The sequence below is a fragment of the Eumetopias jubatus genome, unplaced genomic scaffold (assembly GCF_037043125.1).
Source record: "Eumetopias jubatus isolate StellerSeaLion01/CBP00866 unplaced genomic scaffold, mEumJub1_p1.0 scaffold_10, whole genome shotgun sequence".
Taxonomy (NCBI): domain Eukaryota; kingdom Metazoa; phylum Chordata; class Mammalia; order Carnivora; family Otariidae; genus Eumetopias; species Eumetopias jubatus.
In genome coordinates this window covers 102,064,719-102,083,493 of record NW_028274816.1, presented here as the reverse complement: position 1 = coordinate 102,083,493, position 18,775 = coordinate 102,064,719, and the positions used below count along the sequence as shown (strand labels likewise).

The window sequence follows — 18,775 nt, the reverse complement described above, 5'->3', positions numbered from 1 at the left end:
TAACAACAATCATACTTTGGAGCCTGAGCTGGAGAATCAACCTGTCTGGGACAGCCTGCCATAAAACTGCCCATACCTAGTTCCATCTGGTCACCAGGGTGCTTCTATCTGTAACCCCCATCTCCCCACCCCTGCACCCCTGCAGTGATCATCTGAGAAGTGAAAGCTAAGAGGGAAGAGAGACTTAGGAGAGCAAAGGAGACAGGGCTGAGTGGAATTCCTAGCAGGTTTTTGGCTGGTGACAAGCTTTTTCCCCAGCCCCTGCTGTACCTGGCCTGCAACAGTTATAGGATCAATTATACAGGATCAGTGGGGAGTCCCATGGGCTGGAGGTGGGCCTGAGCCGGGACTCTGTCCCTCTTACATACTGTGTCTGAATCTGAGGCTGTGATGGGTTCGGGGAAGGACGGGGAATAATGGGCCCACAGTGACTCATTAAGGTTTCTACCTCATCCCTGGGGCCTCTCGTAGCGGGAATGTGGTGCCAAGTGGATTGCTTGGTGCCTTTGCCCTTCCTAGAGACAACAGGGCCCCGGGGTGTGGTGGGGAGTGACTGCCCTGTAGGCTCCTCCAAAGTCCTGGGGCTCTCAGACCAACCCCCAGAAACATCCAGAGCCAACAACTACAAAAATAAAGCGTTTATTTCCTATCCAAAAGTGAGCCCTGGGTGTTGGGTGGTAAGGGAGAGCTGGAGACCAGGGTGGGTTTGTGAGAAGTCAGGGCCCTGAGTGAGACCTAGCTGGATGTGGGAAGAACAGGCTTGACTGAGGTCTGGTGCAGGCGGAGGGATAGAGAGTGCTGTGGGGACTGTTTCAAGTTGCTGGCAGCAGAAGAGACCACCTTCAGGGACAGCCTGCAGAAAGACAGAAACAGATGTTGAGAGGCCCAGGCGCAGGTATAGAAATAGACATTGCTGGGTCCGGGGCGCCTGGGTGGCTCAGTCATTGGGCGTCTGCCTTTGGCTGGGGTCATGATCCCAGGGTCCTGGGATCGAGCCCCGCATCGGGCTCCCTGCTCCGTGGGGGGGGGCCTGCTTCTCCCTCTCCCCCTCCCCCTGCTTGTGTTCCCTCTCTCGCTGTTCTCTCTCTGTCAAATAAATAAATTTAAAAATCTTAAAAAAAAAAACAAACATTGCTGGGCCCAAAAAGCACCCGCTGGAACAGAGGAACCTGGGAGGACACTCTAAGGCAGGAACTGCAAACCCAAATACCTACAGAGACCAAAGAATTCAAATGAGAAAAGCTAGCTCAGTGTCAGGAGATGATCTCGAGAGGCCCCATCGCAAGAGGACGGTGGCCACTCAACACCATGTTGATTATTGCCAGGTGGAATGTTGGCCCAGGATTGCCAGAACTCCCCATATATATATATATATATATATATATATATATATATATATATATGTATTTTTTTTTTTTTTTAGAGAAGCTGGAATATCTGGATATTTATGTGAACTCTCCTGATTTTTAGTGCTAGCAACTCATTCATATTTTGAAAAAAAAAAGCCATGAGAACAGAAGAATACATATCTGGGGGGTCATCATCTGTTTCCTGTGTGGGCTGAGAGATGAGGTGAGCCCCTCCAGCCCGGGCTGGTAGTGGGAGGTCTAAGGAGTCTTGGGTTGCTCAGATGCCAGCCATCTCAAACCTCATCCCTCTCAAGATGACATTGCTTCCAAGGTCTCCAGCAGAGCCTGGGGGACGGGGGGCTGGGACAGAAGGCCTCACGATATCACGAAGCTATCTGTGCAGTGGAATCTGCAATTTGTCCCTCTTGTCTTAGACACCAAGATCCTGCCTGCTCTTGCCTCTGCCGTCACTTCCTGCACTGGATCTGGGACCCTCCCCCAGCCCCCGATGCTCCGCCATATCTACCTGCCTCCGGGTCCTGGGGAGAAAGCAGGACATGTCATCCGCCCGGCCTAATCGGCACTGCATTCCGTCTCATGCCTTTTGGGTTCCACAGCCTCAGGTGGCTCCCCTCACAGAGGGGAAGGACAGGGGAAGGTTTAGAAAAGGGAACAGGGTCAGAAGTGACCAGGCTTTGTAAAAAAGTCCAGAGAATGCAGAGCCAACCAGACCAGCTAGTGGCTGCTGACCCGAGGCAGGAGGCCAAGGGGCCCAGCCCCTCCCTGGACGGCAGGCAGCAGTGCCCACCCCAGACAGGCCTGGGCCCAGGGCCTGGGTCAGTGGAACGTGTCTGGCCTGGACCGAAAGCTCTGCCGCATGAGGCTTGGGGTTGGAGGTGAGGCCTCTGGCACTGGGGAGGGTCCCAGAGACTCAGGCTCTGAGGGATAGGGGGATAGCACGGAGGGTCTCAGGTTGGGGGGTGTGGCCCCCATCTCTGCTGTCCCCACACTGGCCGGGCAGTGGACCTCAGCGAGAGTAGTATCCTGGAGGCTAGGCAGTGGTCCAGATAGACAGGGAGAGATGCATGGAGGCCTCAGCTGGGGACCAGGAGGGTCTGGGGGCCGAGCCGAGGCTACTGCGTGGCCCGGGGGACCCAGCCTGGCCTGGAGCAGGCCCATGATATGTCGAAGCTCCCGGCTCAGCTGAGACACTTCCTGATTGAGACGGGAGATCTGTTGAAAACATAACAAATTGTTCCCCAGGTGTCACAACAACGACCACTCTCCTAGATGCACCCCCCATACACGGTTTACAAAACTCTTTCCCAGCCTGAGAAAAAGGCAGGGCAGGGCAGGGGTTATCTTTGTCAAGATGTAAATACTCAGCCTCTTTCCAGAAAGGATTTGGGACTGTGACTATTGCAACACCCTCCCCCCCAACTTTTATAAGAGGCAGAAAAATGGGCCTCGAAGAGGCCACAAAGCTGGAGGTGACAGACCCAGGCTTATTCTCAGGTGATCCCAACACACACGCTCAAGTGTGTCTATTCAGGGCTTTGCAAATTTCGGAGTACAGAATCAACTGAGAAACTTGTCAAAATGCCGATTCCTGGGCCCCACCCCAGACATTCCAAATTGGGTGAGGCTCAGGAGTCCCCATCTTAATGGTGCCGGCAGACACTCAAGTGTGGGAATCACCAAGCCTAGAACTGTGACCCAAGTGGGACTGGCCCTCCAGATGGCTAAACTGGGGCCTGGTCCTGCCCCCATCCCCAAGGCCCACCCAGCCCAGGGGCTGCCCTCCTGGGATGCCTCCGATGTTTATCAAAACCCAGGGAAGGCCCACTCCCAAAGGGCTGGGCTTGACAAAGTGCCCTGGTGACAGCTCAGAGATCCCCGGGGAGGAGGCACAGGCAGAGCCTTGCCATATAAGATCTGGGCTCTTCCTGACCAGGGTTCAGACACTAGGATCCAGCTCTCCCAGGGCTGAAGGCCTCCCCCCGCCCCGTCCTCTGCCCCCTACGTTCGCTGAGCATCCACTTCCCAGGGCTGGGGTAAAGAAAAGGACTTGGTAGGGGGCAGGTCCCTAAAGGAGAGAACCCGACGGTGGTGGAGGGAGGAGAGGCGCTCTTCACAGGCGGGAGGACCTGAAGCAGCTGGGAAGGAGCAGAAGGGGTCACTGAGTGCTTACAGTGGGCCAGGGACTGGCCAGGCATGGGTGTGCTCTTACCTCATCCTCAACGACTCTGGCAAAAAACATATTCTTTTCCCCATTTTTAAACGAGGAAATTGAAGTTCAGGGTCGTTGTGGGACTTGCGCAAGGTCACCCAGCTAGTGTGAGTATGTGAACTCAGGACTCTGGGTCTAAACCCTGAAATGCTCTTCTATGAGGCACATCTCCCAAGATGGTATTTTCCAAGGTTGGAGGGGAGGAGCCAGCCCCCACCCACCTCCTGGTTCAGCCTGCAGACCTTTTCCTTCATCTCCTCAGCCTCCGTGGCCAGTTCCTGGCTGGGCCTGGTCCCTGCAGGCAGAATGGGGTGAAGGGATGCAGGGTGAATGTGGGGGGCAGGAGTCCACAGCCTGGTCTGGGTCCCCTCCTGTTGCTGGGCAGGCAGAGAACAAGGGGAGAGGGAGCTCTGGGATCAGGGTGATGGGAAACCCAGACTCTTCAAGCCGGTTTCAAGGCCCTATAACTTTCCCTGCCCCCTTCCCTCTACCGCTGCCCCAGCTCTATACGCAGAAGCTTCTCTTTAGCGCCTGAACAAAATATGCTCTTCTCTCCTGCCTTTATGGCTTCCAGCAACTGCCTTGCTCCACCCCTCAAATTCCTGCCCAGCCTTTAAGACCCAGCACAAGTGTCCCCTCCTCTAAGAAGGAGAGTTAGGGGTGCCCTCCTCTTGTACCTCAAAGCCTTGTTCCTGTCTCGGTCATGGTACTTAACACCCTGTTCTGGAATCATTTATCCCAGGACACAGTTTTGTCCCCCACTGGATTGGGAGCTCACTAAGGATGTAGGCCAGGTCTGGGTTATCTGTGTACGCCCAGCACAGAGCCCAGCACGTGGTCAGCCCTTACTACATGTGGAATGGATGGCTGAAGGGAATGGGTGGATGGCACATGAATGGATGACTGAGAGGTGAAGTCTGTCGCTGGCCCTTACCTGAAGGAGGGGCCTGTGAGCAGGGCCTAGGGTGCTCAGGCCTCCTGCTGAATCGAAATGTAGGGGCCTCCGCTGTGCTGCCAGAGTCCTCGATGCCATCCACTATCCTGGGATGGGGGCAGTGATCATCAGTCCCATGGGGAGAGGGCAAGGGCCAGAGCAGAGCAGGCAGAGGGTAACCGGGGACAGCAGTGCCAGGGAGATGGGGAGGAGCGGCGGTCAAAGAGGGGTGGGGTTGCAAGTGTGGTGGATCAGGAAGGGCGGATGGGCAGATGGGGCAGAGACAGGATGGGCACTGGATGAGCACTGGTTGGAATGCTGGGGACAGAGCCCAGAGAAGGTTCTAGAAGCCAGCAGGGGTATGGGGAAGGCAGGGGAGGCTGGCGTCTCACCGGGGACTGAGGTCCGGAGGTCCAAAGGTTCCCAGTGGGGGAATGAGAAGCTGGGGGAGCTTCCAGGCAGCAGAGCCCCTGGGGGGGCCATGAGGGGAGGGGCTGTGACCCCGGCCAGCCAAGGCAGGGGAAGGGGTTGGGGACAGGGAAGGGGAGGAGACAAGGGCTGAGAATGGGGGCAGCTCCTCGCCCAAGAGGCTGACCAGGGAGCCCCGGGGTCGTGCTGGGCTGAGGTTGGGCAGCAGGAGGGGCCGGCGGGGCCTAGAACCACCCCCAGACTCCACCCCAGTCTCAGCCTCTGTGATGGATGGCAGGGTCTTGTCTGAGGAGGAGCCGAGGCTTTCCGAGCGGGGCTGTGGGCAGAGGGCGGCTGATGTCAGGACAGTGAACAATAGGCCCCTTCATTAAGCTACAGCCTTCACTGGCAGATGCTGCTCGCCATCCCCCTCCCTTCTCCCACAGCAAAGGAGCCAAGGAAAGGTGCCCCCAGCTCCCAGACTCTCCCCCATGTAACCTCAACCCTACCCAGGAAGGTGGTGTTACCTGGGAAAGGCGAGGAGACCGGGAAAAGCGGCTGAGGCCCTGTGGGGACACAGGGGGGTTCGAGGTGACTCACACCTCCCCCCTCCCCTGCTGCAGCACTTCCTAGTCCTACCCATCAAAGCTGTGGGCTTTGAGAATGGGGTCCTTTCTGTGGAACTGAGTCAGAGATCCCTCCAACTCCACCTCCAACTCAGAGACATCTGAGTGGCAAAGTCAATCCGAAAAGCAGTGAAAGACAAAGGCCCAGAGTCTAAGCCAAAATGGGCTCAGGACATATTTGGTGAGTGCAGAAGAGGAAACCCAGGGCATGATGCCCCAGTTCAGAGAGAGACCTGACAGAGGAGGAGCCCACAAGGGGGACTGTTTCCAAAGTGAGGGCCCTCTGAGGAGTCTGGAGGGAGGCTGAGGGGTGGCTGACAGGACATGATGGGTCAGAGGAGTTGGAAGTACAAGTGGTGAGAGATGGTCCATGGGGTTGGGTGATGGCCAATGGAGAAGGGTCAGGTAGGGATGGAAGATGTCAAGCATGGAAGGGACAATGGAAGGGGGTGCCTGGGATTGAGAAACGATTTTGTCAGGGTGGAAGGAGATGCGTGAGGCTCTCTCTCGGGCTGCGGGGGCGGGGGGGGGGGTGGTTCTGCTCTGAAGGAGGGGACCTTAGAGGAGATGGAGGCCATAGGGGGTCTACATACATTGGTGTCAGAGCCCTGGCGCAGGTTGAAGGTGAGGTCCCGGGGCAGGCCAGCCCGGAAGGCAGCCCCGTACTCAGGATAGAGCCTCAGGACCTCAGCCAGCCCTCGGCTGCTCAGCTGCTGCAGGCCACAGTAGGTCAGTGCCTTCACGTCAGCGCTGGTCTTCAGCACGCAGCCTGGGCCTGCCCCGGACCCAGGCTCCTGCCCCGGCTCAGGGATATCTGCCCCAATCAGGTCCCCCTTCCCTGTGGGTAAGGGATGCGGACAGTCAGCTGGGGCAGAGGGACCACAAGGGTATCAAGTGAGAGGCGGTCAATGGATTTGACAGGCAGTCAGTGTGCTTGGAGTGTGGTCGAAGATGGACCAATCAATAGGACTGGTGGAAATAATCAATGGCGTTGGGAAAAAGTCAGTGAGAATGACAGATGAAGTTGGGAGACAGGGAATGGGGGATGTCAGTAAAACCAATGGAATTGGGTGATCAGTAAAGAATGGCCAGAGGGATCAGTTAAAGGATAAAGGTCAATGGAGTTGAGGGTCAATGGGAAGGGTCAATGGAGTTGGGAGATGGTGCAGTGGGAAAGGACCAATTGAGTTGGGGGAGAGTCACTGGGGGAGGGTTGATGGTCAATGGGATTAGGGGAGGGTCCGAGGGTATGGTGGAAAGGGGATGGTAGTAGGGTGAAGGGACCAGGAAAGAGGACTCCTCAGCAGGAATTCCACATATCCACTAGGCGTAACCCAGTCCCTAGATTCCTGGCCACACTGAAGGCCTCTGGGGCAAGGTTCCGGGGTAGATAGTAGGTGGTGGTGGGATCCTCACCCAGGATGGCCAGCACCATGTTGTCTCGAAGCACCTCAAGCGAGCCGGAGCAGACGTAGTAGTGTGCCTGCAGGGCATCCCCACGGCGCAACAGGTACTCGCCTGGAGCGCAGAACGAGGTCTTGATGTGCAGGGAGAGGGCCCGCAGGCAGCCCCTGCTCGCCGCTCCAAACAGCGGCAGCTGCAGGATCTCCCGATTCAGGTGCATAGCGATGTCAGCTCTCAGCTCGTCTGGGAAGTCACGCAGTAACTGCATAAGGGGCATAGGTCATTCTAGCCGCCCCCCTACAGCTGCTACTTGAGTTCTACAAATGTGCTGAGCTGTCTCCAAGGGGAGAGCTCCAACTTGCCCTTTGCTTCGAAGTGACCCCTTTCTGACCTTCAGGAAGACCCGTGTGTGTCAAACCTCAATATTGCTTGTGTGTGGACCTCCCAACCCAAGTTCTGGAGTAGAGACTAGGTCTCTTCTTGTCTGTCCACTGCCCATGACCATGTGCAGTGGTCACTCACATGTCCTGGTTGCTCAACCCCACACAAGGACCAGCCCTGGTGGGTCAGCCTTTCAAGCAAGAGGCAGGAAACTAGAAGTCAGCTCTGCCCCTAAATCCCTGTGGACCTTGGGCAATCCATTTGCTTTCTCTGGGCCTCTGTATCCTCATCTGGAAAGATGCAGGGTTACACTAGGCCTTGAACATTACCAATGACTTTCAAGCAACCAAACTTAACGTTCACAGAGCCAACCTCATCTTATGGAGCCCCTAGACCACCCTGGCTTGCTCATCTCTCCTTCTCCCCCTTTCCTCCCCAGGCTCCTCTTGTAACTTTCCATACTCTTCCTGCATCATGGCAACCAGCTCCATGACTTCCCTACTCCTGGTGAGCCCGGAGTCCTGCACATGGATCTAGACCTGTGTTTTCATCTACCCATGGAGCAGCTTCCACCCGGATCTCCCACGAGCACCACACCCTCATCCTGGTCATTTTCACCCCGAAGTCCAACTTTCCTCCTGCGATGCCTCCATCACACCCCTTTGCCCAAACCAGGAACCTTGGGACTCATTCTGAGCTCCTCTCCTGGCAACCAGCTGAGCACCGGGTCCCATGGCTCCTATTCTTAGAAACACCTCCTAGAGCCCCAGGCCACTCACCAGCCTAAAAGTTTTGCAGGATAAAATCTAAATTCAAGACCGTCCATGAGCTGAGCTGGCCCGCCTCCCCAGCCCCGTCTCTTGCACTCCTGTCTCCCTCCTCCCTCCACAGCACTCACACACCCATTCCTGAAGGCTCACTGAAAGACTTTCAGTTCCCTGAACTCGCCCTGCTCTTTTACGTCAACGTTTCCGGACCTCTGTTCCTAATGCTCTTTCTGCCTGGAATGGCCTCTGGTAGCAGGCTGATTTCCTTCTTGCCCTTCACAACGTCCCCTCTTCTGTGCCACCTTCCTTGACTCCTCCAGGCCTCCCTCCAGCAGAGCCCCAATCACTGCGTAATTTTTTTTTTACCTGCCCGCCTCCCTCACCCAGCTGGTGTCTCCCTGAGGACAAGGGCTGAGTGTCATCATCTCTGAACTCCCTGTGTCCAGCACAGAGGCTGGCCCAAAGCAAGTGCTCAGGAAATGCGGGCTGAGGGGAGGATGGCATTAGCTGAGGCCTGAGCTCCCTTTCAGCTCCCGTATTCCAGCGCAAAGGGGAAGGGATGTGGATTTGGGTGGGTGCGCACCCCCGCGAGCCGCCGGCCGCCGCTCCTTCCCCACCGCGGGAGCCCAGCGCACTACCTCGTTGGCGTCGATGCCGCTGTTGACGGCCCACGTGGTCTGGAAGGACTCGAGCATGCGCTGCTTGAGCGGCCGCGGCAGGCGGTGCACGCGGATGAAGTCCTTGAGGTCCTTCATGCGGCTGTGGTAGAGCGAGCGGCGCGAGTACATGCGCTGGATGATGGCCGTCACGTTCCCGAACACCACGGCGTGCATCAGCGCTGCAGCGGCGGCAGCGGGCAGCCCGTGAGGGGCGGCCCCCCCCCCTCCGCCTCCTCCCGCGCCCTCCGCGGCTCTGGGTTCCCGGGGAAGGAGGGGCAGGAGAGCCAGTAGGCTTGGGTTGGGGGGGCAGGGAGGGGCCAGACCTGATGCTCCTCTCCTGCCCCTCCCCCCCCCACACTAGGTCATGAACTTGGGCTTCCCATCCCCTTTGCAAGAGGCTACGCCTTTTGTGTGGCATGCCCCCCAGGGCCAGCATGTAGTAGGTGCTGAGGAAACGGCTATGAATGAATGAATGCACGACTGTCTGGACGTGGGTGGACAGCTTGCCTTCTCTGAGCCCGTTTCCCCAGCTGCACGCTGGGCTTAGCAGGGCCACCCCGGGGCTTGGCAGGCCCGGCCTCACCGCCTATGAGCATGGTGCAGATGGAGAAGATCTTCTCCGCGTCGGTGTTGGCACACACGTTGCCGAAGCCCACGCTGGTGAGGCTGCTCAGCGTGAAGTAGAGGGCAGCGATGTAGGCGCTGCGTCGCGACGGGCCGCCCGCCGAGCCATTGACGTAGGGCTCCTCCAGCCGCTTGCCCAGCTCATGCAACCAGCCTGGGGGGTGAGGGAGGCAAGGCGCAGCTGCACTTGGGCGGGTGGGGGGTGAGGGGGGGAAGCTGGCTTTCCCTGAGCTGCCTGCGCTTGACCTTGGGCAAGTATTTACAGAGGCGAGGGGAGGTTTGCACCCGCAGGCACAGGAAATGTGAGGAGCAGCCTGGGCGTGGGACTCCCCACAGTGAACTGGTTACAGTTGCAGTAACCAAGGCTAAGCTGCTGAGCTGCTGACTGTTTGAAGTGGGGGCTCTCTAATAGCTTATTGAGCACCCCTTGTGTACAGGGTGCAGGCACTTGACCCGCCAGACATTCTCCCTGCCCTGGTGGAACTTAAGAGTCTGGAGGGGAAAGACACATGAAATAAATTGCAGGTGGGCAGTGAGCTACTCAAAGGGAAGTATAGGGCATCCAGGAGCCATAATGGGTTAGGGAGAGCCAACCCAATTGGGGGGGGGGTATGGTTCCCGAAGGGCTCCCTTAGGACAGAGGGTTTTAGTGGAGATTGCAAGGAATAGAAAAGGCACCTAGGGGAAGGAGGGAAAGGAGAGGATTCCTGAGAGGAAAACATGTTCAAGGCCATTGTGAGAAAGCAGTACAGCCCAGGGGGTGGAAGGAGGCCGGTGTGGCCGCAGCAGAGGGCGCAAGGGAGAAAGGGAAGCCAGGTGGGGAGAGAGAAGCCTGCAGGGCTATGCAGGGTGTGGACCAAGTGCGGACCTGATTTTGAGGGCAGTGCGGAGCCCCGGACAGGGTCCAGGCAGGGTACTGCTCCCTCTGCCCCAAACACCCTCCCCACCATCAGAGTGTTTCCTGTACTGTTTTGATTGCCTGTCACTGGTCTGGCTCCCCTGCTAGGCTGTGAGGTCACCCGGTCCCACCCCTGGTCTTCAATTCAGTACTCCCACACCTGACCGGGAAGGAGCTCAATGCACGTTTGTTGGTTGGAGGGAAGAACGTGGGCTGGTAGGGGTGGTGCCGGGGGAGGCATCCACTTGGGGGTCTGTGTGGACAGGGCAGGGAGATGGGTGTCAGTGGAAGCCTGGCTCACCGATGTCCCAGAGCAGCGGGTCATTGGCCTCCATCTCCCGGCGGCCGATGACGTACCAGACACAGGCCATCCAGTGGGCGAGGAGTGCGAAGACGGACATGAGCAGCGTGAGCACCACAGCGCTGCACTGTGAGTAGCGCTCCAGCTTCTGCAGCAGCCGCAGCAGCCGCAGCAGCCTCACAGTCTTCAGCAGGTGCACCAAGGAAGTCTGCGGGAGAGCGGCGGGGGAGGCTGTCAGCGGGCACACCTCCTCGGAGCCCCCCAGGACCCCTCCCAGCGCCTTGTCACCAGATGCCCGAGAGCCAGGGGAAGCTGCAGCAGGAACAACGGCCCTGCTGTCCTGAGAAGGTGACCAGGGAATGCAGCGGGGAGAGAATAATACCAAAGCTAATAAAGGCTAACACTTGCTCCGCGAGGACTGGCTTACTTATATAAGTACTTGCTTTATGCATCAGGCACTGGGCTAAGCATTTATAATCCTCATGAAAAAACTCACGCCTTCAGTTCAATTATCATCACTGTTCCCAGTTTGCTGATGAGTAAACTAAGGCTCAGAGAGGCTAGTGATTTGCTCAAGGTCACACACCGAGGAAACGATGGAGCTGGGACTTCCCTCTGAGCAGCTACCCAAGTCCATTTTGTGCTGTGCTGCCTCCTAGCACCGTAGGCTGGTGAAAAAGCAAGTCCTGGTCAGAGGTAGGGAGTGATCTCTGGTCCCTGCTTGACACCCCCAAAGTCCTAGGCACAATCAGCTGCGGGCGAGAGCTGGTTGTCGGCGATGACAGCATCTGTGAAGGGAGCCATCCCTCGAGACACAGAGAAGCAAGGGAGAGTGGGACCAGACAAGAGGCCTGGGGACTGGGGAAGGTTAGGGGCTGTTCCCAGGGTGGGTCAGCTGCAGATGAGAGGGGCATGCTGGAATGTTGAGGGAAGGAGACCAGGAATTGAGGGAGCCTCAGCTTTGGGCTTTGAGGTCTTAGCCCCTGTGGGGCTGGGTGGGGGCTGATGGAGCTAGTGGCACCTCATAAGCATCCTGTAAGTGTTACCAAAAATACCACTTATGACTGTTTTCACTGTGGTCATTAATGCTTCAATTAGCCTTCTGAATTTTAGAGAAGAGGAGCAGGTACTCTGGGTAGGGGTAGCTTGGAAGCCAGGGCTGGGGGCTCTGGGGCAGGGCCTAGGGAACTTAGTATGAAGGCCCTTCCAGAAGCCCCTAGCAGCATCCCCCATAGTCTTGGCCCTACACAGCTCCTGAGCCACCTCCTGTCCTTTTCTCTAATTTTAGGTAAAGGAGCTGGAAAGGAGGTGGCCCTGCTTCCTCCACATGGACCGTCTCCAGGGCTTAACGCCTGCCCCCAGCTCCCAGAGCTTCTGCCTCCAGACTTGAATCCTTCAGGGCTGCCTCTAGTCACCTGCCCCGGTGCCTCACTCTCTTGGGTCCCTCCTCTCCTTCTCCTTGGACCAGAATGTCCCAGGCCTGGCTCCTTTCAGTCCACAGCTCTCTCTGTGCCTACTCACCCTCTATCTTTGCTCTGCCGCCCTCCAGCCCAGCACTGCTCCTCATCTCCCCTTGTGCCACCACATCCACTCGGGGGCCTTGTGTTCCTGGGAAGCAGGGTGGTGTGGTGGAACGAGGGATAGACTAGGAGTCTGGAGACCTGGTTTCAATCTCCTGCCTGCTACTTCTAGCTCTGTGACCTGTGGCAAGCTGCTTAACCTCTCTGAGCCTTTGCGTCTACCTCTGAAAAAGAGAATCTGCCCGGAGGGGTTACTGTGAGACTCAAATAAGATGATGTGCGTGAAAGGACTTAGTAAATGAAAAGTGGCCCCAAAGGTACCAGAGGAGCAGGACTACCTGGGAGGAGGGACAGGGGCCTCCCTGCAGCTCTCCCTCTCCCCAGGGACAGCTGTCTGCCTGCTGACACAGCCTGGGAGGCATGGGATGGGAGAGTGCGCTCACGGGGAGGGGTGGGTAGCTCTGCTCAGCGTGGCCGGAGCTCAGGGCAGACATACACACAGGCACGTGTGTGGGAGCGTGCACACCCGTGTGCGCAGCCAGGAGCAGGAGAAGAGGCCCACAGCCCGTCGGCGGCTAGTTAAATCCGGCTGCGTGTAGGTGGTTTCCTGCTATAGCTGAGTGTGGCAGAGAGCGGAGCGCACAGGGAAACTTCTTTCCACCTCCCCACCCAACAGCCAAGGGAGTCTGGGGACACAGGGTGGGACTCCTTCACCCTGGACTTGAGAGAGCACCTGCTATCTGCTGGCTGGCTGCAAAGCTGACCACCCAAGGCACCTCCAGGCAGTCCCCGTAGAGATGGGAGGACCCAGGTCCTGGCACTCTGTGCCTCCAAACCCACCCCACAGCCTCCACCTCCATGTCTTGGCTTACTATGCTCCCCCCCAATGCTCTCTCCCCATCCCCTGTCAGCCAAATCCTGCTTTCTGTTCTAGGGTCTAGCTCTGCTCTATCTCCTGCAAGAATTCTTCCCAGACCACCTGAGCTTTTGTCCCAGCTGGGGTGCCTTGGCCTCCCAGGCACTGGCTAGATTTCAGATCATCAGATCATTTGCATGCATGCCCACTTTCCTGCCTGGAACTCCAAGATCAGCTAGCCCCGTGCCCAGCCCCCATCTTCCTCTCCATTCACCTCTTCTGTTCCTGCTGCCCCCTCCAACAGTCCTGCCCCCTCACCAGCTTAGCTGCCTGGAGGCCGAATCCTTGTCCCTTTCCCCCACAGTGACCATGCTCCACACAGTGCTTTGCAGACAGCTAAATGCTCATCAGTTGTTTGTTAAATAAAAATGTGAAAAGTACCACTCATTTGGCGTCAGACCAACGCCGCCTTGGTAGCCCTAGTTAGCTTTTCATTTGTTTCAGCTTCCCTCAGTGATTGTGAGCTGAGCTCCCCGAGAGCACAGACCCTCCCAGCTCCTTCTGAGCAGCTAGCACGGGGCTCGGCCCACAGCAGGGGCCTGACGACTACTTGCAGATGGATGGATGGGAAGGGCTGAGTCTGGGTTGGGGTTCCCTTAGTGCGAGATGCTGCGCTGAATTTGGGAGGCTGGGCTGCCGGGGGGGCCGGGGGTCACTCACCACGGTGATGTTGAAGACATAAAGCAGGTCAAACGGCAGAGCAGCAATAAGGTCAACAAAGAACCAGGTGGCCAGGTAGTGAAGGCCAATGGAACGAGGAGCAGAGACCACCTGGCCGGACTGGGACACATAGGTGGTGCGGAAGTTCAGGATGATATCTGGGGGTGCAAGAGGCTGTTACTAGGGGGTTTCGTTACTAGGTTTACCAAGGAACTGAGCAAGCTGGGAATAAGCCTGAGACCCAGAATGGGTTTGGAGGCAGGAATGGGGAAGACAGATTGGGCTTCTGGCTGCTCTTTAGGGAGGAGTGGTCTAAAGGCAGCAGGGCTTGGGGTTCAGGGCATTTGGACCATTATGACTTAAAGACCCAGAAATGGTTGGGCTCTGAATGCCTGGATCCTGCAGGCTCAGGATGGAGCGAAGCTTGGATGAGTGGGTCCCCCCAGCCCACCCGCCAGGGTATGTGGGGCAGAGGGTCTGACCCAGGATGAAGAGCATCTCCACGGCAATGTCGCTGACAAGGGTGTGTCGGGAAGTGATGGGGGTGTCATCATCGCCCAGGAAGCAGACATTGTAGGGGACGGTGACCGCAACGTAGAAGGTGGCGAGGAGGATGAGGCCATCCCACACAGCCTTGGGGACGCTGTAGTGGAGGAGGAGGCAGCGGGACCCCCCCACGGAGGCCACCTTGTACTCGGGCACTGATGGCTTTGGCTCAAACACGTTCTAGGGGGAGAGGGGTGGCGGTTGGGGACATTTAAGGGAAAGGGGAGCCAAAGCTTAGGGAAGGGAGAGGCAGGGGAGGGGGAAGGGGGGAGTGGGCGCTGCAGGCATGACCACAAGAGGAGATAGAAGGTGTGGGAAGGGGGTTCAGGGGCTGGCGCCTGACACTTCCTTCCTCTGCCAGTCTACTGCTCGGGCCCCCTTTTGATCAATCATGTTTTGTGGGAGGTACTTATATGGCTTGACCTTCACCCTGCTTGAGAAGGAGATTATGACAAATCAGGCACATGCCTTAGACCTCCCCTCACCTAGGGGTCACTAACTTCTCCCTCAAGTTTTGCTTGGAATCTGGGGTCCCTGTGGGGGATGGGGATATCCCAGAGATGAAGGGAGGCTGGCACAGCACACCCCATTCCCTGTAGCCCCCACAAACTACACAGAGGGTTGGAGAATTGATCCCGTGGCTTTATCAGGGTCCTAGGGCTAGATACCAGGACCCTAATGGGGGCTTTCTCCCTAGAACCATAGTTTGTGATTTCACACCCCCCCATGAGGTAACACTATCATTCAGAGGTAGGTGATATAATTGCTGCTAGATCCCTGCCCTTATGACATTGTCAGAGTAAAGTAATGTCAATCATAAGGAAGCAAGGGAGATGGGGTTGGAAGAAGATGTGAAGGCACATGGGACACAACAAAAAGTCGCCCATGAGAAATGGGTGGACAGAGGAACAAGCCACTGGAGAGAGATCAGACAGGCAGGGAGACATTAGCAAGGGCGCCTCAGAATCGCAGCTGGGAGATGTTGGGGTGGAGACAGGACTCACATTATTGGTCTTCATGCCTCCCTGGCGCCGGCGGCCAAAGTGGCCAGTCAGCCGGTGTAGGACAGTACGGCTCTGCCTCCTGGCAGATCGGAGTCTCGAGCCGGCTCCCCTCCTGCTAAGGGAGTTTTCTGTTGGGAAGAAGGGTGCAGAGATAAGTGGGGGCACATCCCACGAGACCAGGTAAGGAGATGTCTTGTGTGACCTTCAGCAAGAACCTCTGACCATTCATGCTTCCTCCCCAGACCTGCAGTTACCATGATTACTGTCCCCATGGCCTCCTGGGGAGCCAAGTCCTGGTCCTCCACTCTGAGTGATGTCCTTGAAGGAAAAGAGGAAAAGCACGACTTCTCCCATCTCATTCTTGATGGGCATCATGTCCAAGAGGCACCAAAAAGCCGAGCCTGTAGATGTGGAGAGACAGAAGGAGAGGGTGAGCAGCCCACGGCACCCCTGTCCCCTTTACCACACAAGGTTCTTGGGCATGGTCAAAGGGCTTGGGAAAGGTTTAGAGATGGAAAGAACCCCAGAGATTATGTCAGCTGACTCCTTCCCTTCCCGATGGGAGAAGCAAGGCCTAGAGAGGATCAGGGATGCACTCAGGGTCATAGTCAGCTTGTGGCAGTGTGGGGACCAGCACTCAGGCTTCCACCGTGCCAGGTGGACTCTGCGTATGGGCCAGGATCTGTGCAGGCCTGCAGGGCGGGCCAGGCCCCCTTACCATCCTTTCGGTAGAAACAGATTTCAGTCCGGTGCTCCTGATGGCCCTCCAGGGCCTTGTGCAGCCTCTGCAGGGCTGGCTCACTGGTCTCTGGACCATAGAGGAAACGGCAGCTGCAGGTTTTCTGCATGACCTCAGTGCGGCCGTAGCCTGTGAGCTCGCAGAATCCGTCAGAGCAGTAGACAATGGGAAAGCCCCGTGGGCCCTGTGCGTTGGCCAGCAGGAAGTTGCTGTCTGTGGGAAGAAGAGGTCAAGGTTAGGTCAAGGCCAGGAGGGGAGCTTAGCTTCAAGGTGGGCAGTACCTCCCCCAAGCTGTGGTCAGAGGTCACAGAGCCAGAAGGTTCCCAGGCTTCCATGTGATTACTGGATCCCCTTTGGACTATTCTGAAATGAGAGTAAGAAGAGATAGAGCAAAAGGACAAAGACTTAAGGATGGCCTAGAACCAGGACAGGGACCACTGGGTCATGCGGTCCTTCCCCCTGCCTTCAAGCTGGTGAGCTATTACAGGGGAGCTATAGTAGTAAGGGCATGGGCTCCAGCATGACACCTCTGCCACTTTCCCACTGTAACCTTGGACAAGGGTTAATGAGCTCTTTTGTGCCTCCGCTTTCTTATCTGCAAAGTGGGGCATAATATATCTTCCTCACATGACATGTTTGTGAAAGTGAGTTACCTGGGGAGAACAAAGCCTGGCACATACTAAGTGCTATACTGAGAAGTTAAAAACGACTCCCCCACGTTCCCACAGCTTTCAAAACACATGCATAGCCGCTATCTGGTCCTCCTATTAGAGAGTAGACAGGGCAGAGATTCTGGTGATATCACACCCATTTTACTGATAGGAAACCAGAAGACGGATATTATACAAACTCACAAATCTCCTCTGTTGGGGGAGGGAGACAGTGATTAGTAGAGTCCTCATTCTCTGCCTTCCAGGAAAGGTCTTCTTTTTAGCATCTCTTTAGGCAATTTCAGGGGGTCTGTCCCAGTGCTCAAAGTCTGACAGCATATTGGGCAAGGAAGTTTTTAATCCAGCAACCCCAGGAGCAGAACCTGAGTTGGCTTCCTCTGGCTCCAATGGGTGGAAGCCACAGGGGGGCTCTGTGGGCCATCCAGGGGCAGAGTCTCAGCTGAGGGAAGGGGCCTGAGACACAACCAGTGCTGGGAGCTAAGAGGGGTGAGTGTGTGGGGGTGGAGAGGCTGATGGGGACTGAAGGTGCCTGGGAAGCTCTGGGCCCTGGGCAGCAGCCTCCTTCTTCCATCCCAGGGCCTGTTGCCCCGGTGATGGGAGCTATGGAAACAAGGGAGGTGTCTGTGGGGGGAGAGTGGGGAGGCGGCTAGGGCTCCGGTGGCTCGGTTTCCGCCCGCGGGTATCGCTCCCCCCACTTTCCAGATATTGGTCAGGGTGCCCGAAGGGGGCAGGGGGGGATCTCTCTGCTCCAAAGTAGGAAAAGAGAAAGGCGGGAGAAGAGGCTGGAAAGGAGTGTGGCTGTCCAAGGTGCTGAACCTGGAATCCAAACTGGGGGTGGGCGAGCAGAGAGTTCCCTCCGTCACAGGACCACCCCCCTACGCCTGCCTCACCTCCCTCAGACACAAACGCGCCAAGATTTGGGGGCGCGTGACCTTAATCCAAGCTAGGTGCTGCTGAAGTCTGATCTTTTTCTTTCTTTCTTTTTTCTTTTTCTTTCTTTTTTTTTTTTTCTGGGGGAAGGAGATGCTGGAGCCTTCTAGAAGTAGACTCCTGAGCGTCTGACCACTTCGTCCCACCTCTGCGTCTCGAATACCCCCACACACGCTCCCAACAGAGCTCTGCCTGGGAGCAGGCGGCTGCCAAGGCCTCTCCTCCGTTTTGCGGCTCAAAGAGCCTTTCCTGACTCCAGTCACACCCCTAACCTTGGCCCCCCGCACTCTTGGCCCGTTTCCCGCCTCCCTTCGCCGTGTTCTCCCAGTCCTGTTCCTTTCCCGCGGCTTCGGGAGTTCCTAGACGGTCAACTCGACTCTCGCGGCCTCGGGTCTCACCACATCCAGTAGACCTGCGCCGGCGCCGAAGCCGACTTGGCCCCAGCTCGAACACCCAGCCCCAGCCTCGCCCCACTCACGCGTGCCGTCGAAGCGGGTGGCGATGGTGTCCAGAAAGGTGTTTTGCGGGGCCAGCAACCCCTTCATGACCGGCATGGCCTCGGGGCTGGGGTTTGAGGCGCGGCGCTGGGGGGCGTTCAGCGCGGCGGGGAGGGAGGGGGCGCGCTGCCGGCGGGGCCGGGGCGCCCCATGCGCCCGCCTGCCTCCTCCCCTCCTCTCGGCGCCGCCGCCGCCGCTGCCTCTCTGCTCTGAACCCCGCAGCTCTCGGCTCAGCTTGGCGCCGCCTCGGTCCCCCCACCTCCCCACGGGCCAAGTTCTTTCCCCCCGGGCTCGGCCCGCGCCCGCCACGTGGCCCGCACGGGGAGGGGCCGCCAGCGACACCCTCACCCTTCTCCGCGGCCCTTCTCCCAGAGGGGAGCGGCCCACGCGTGTCTTTCCCAGAGAGAATTCGGGACACGCCCACCTGGAGCCGAGACCCAAGGGGTGGGGCGGGGCTTGAGTAGCAGAGACGCCCTCTTCCCGGGGTGGCCACGCCCCCACGCGTGGTTCCCTTGCGACTCCTTGTGGCTCCGCCCTGCGGGTTTCCCCACGCGCCGCCCACGCTGGGAGTGGTGTTTGGTTCACAGTGCCGCCTGCTGGAGTTGGGATGCTTTGCAGCACCCCAGTTTCCGGCGCTCCAGTATGTGACAGTAAGGGTTAAAGAGACTAGTTTTGCTGGTGGGAGGATCGGCAGGAAGGCTGGGAATTCAA

At 57.6% G+C, this 18,775-nt stretch overlaps 1 protein-coding gene across 1 annotated transcript; it reads right to left on the bottom strand.

Annotated features, from left to right (window-relative positions):
- Nucleotides 1-643: 643 nt before the first annotated feature.
- Nucleotides 644-18,121, bottom strand: KCNH4 (potassium voltage-gated channel subfamily H member 4). Its single transcript, XM_028094043.1, has 17 exons — nt 18,046-18,121; nt 15,946-16,179; nt 15,482-15,628; nt 15,228-15,355; nt 14,160-14,403; nt 13,678-13,835; nt 10,582-10,789; nt 9,342-9,536; nt 8,738-8,937; nt 6,964-7,213; nt 6,141-6,385; nt 5,449-5,487; nt 4,906-5,258; nt 4,514-4,620; nt 3,801-3,874; nt 1,876-2,582; nt 644-853 (listed from the first exon to the last, which is right to left on the bottom strand). Exons 1-16 carry the CDS (start codon nt 18,119-18,121, stop codon nt 2,187-2,189), a joined length of 3,054 nt encoding a protein of 1,017 aa, XP_027949844.1. The 3' UTR covers nt 644-853; nt 1,876-2,186.
- Nucleotides 18,122-18,775: the final 654 nt, after the last annotated feature.

What these genes read in the sequence shown, in the direction of transcription:
- KCNH4 (XM_028094043.1), bottom strand. Translation starts at nt 18,121, where the DNA reads ATGCCGGTCATGAAGGGGTTGCTGGCCCCGCAAAACACCTTTCTGGAC. An exon ending in CTGCACCATGCTCATAGGCG is followed by an intron (nt 8,938 to 9,341) that starts GTGAGGCCGGGC and finishes CCGCCGCTGCAG; the next exon opens with CGCTGATGCACGCCGTGGTG. An exon ending in GGTCTCCTCGCCTTTCCCAG is followed by an intron (nt 5,259 to 5,448) that starts GTAACACCACCT and finishes CTCTGCCCACAG; the next exon opens with CCCCGCTCGGAAAGCCTCGG.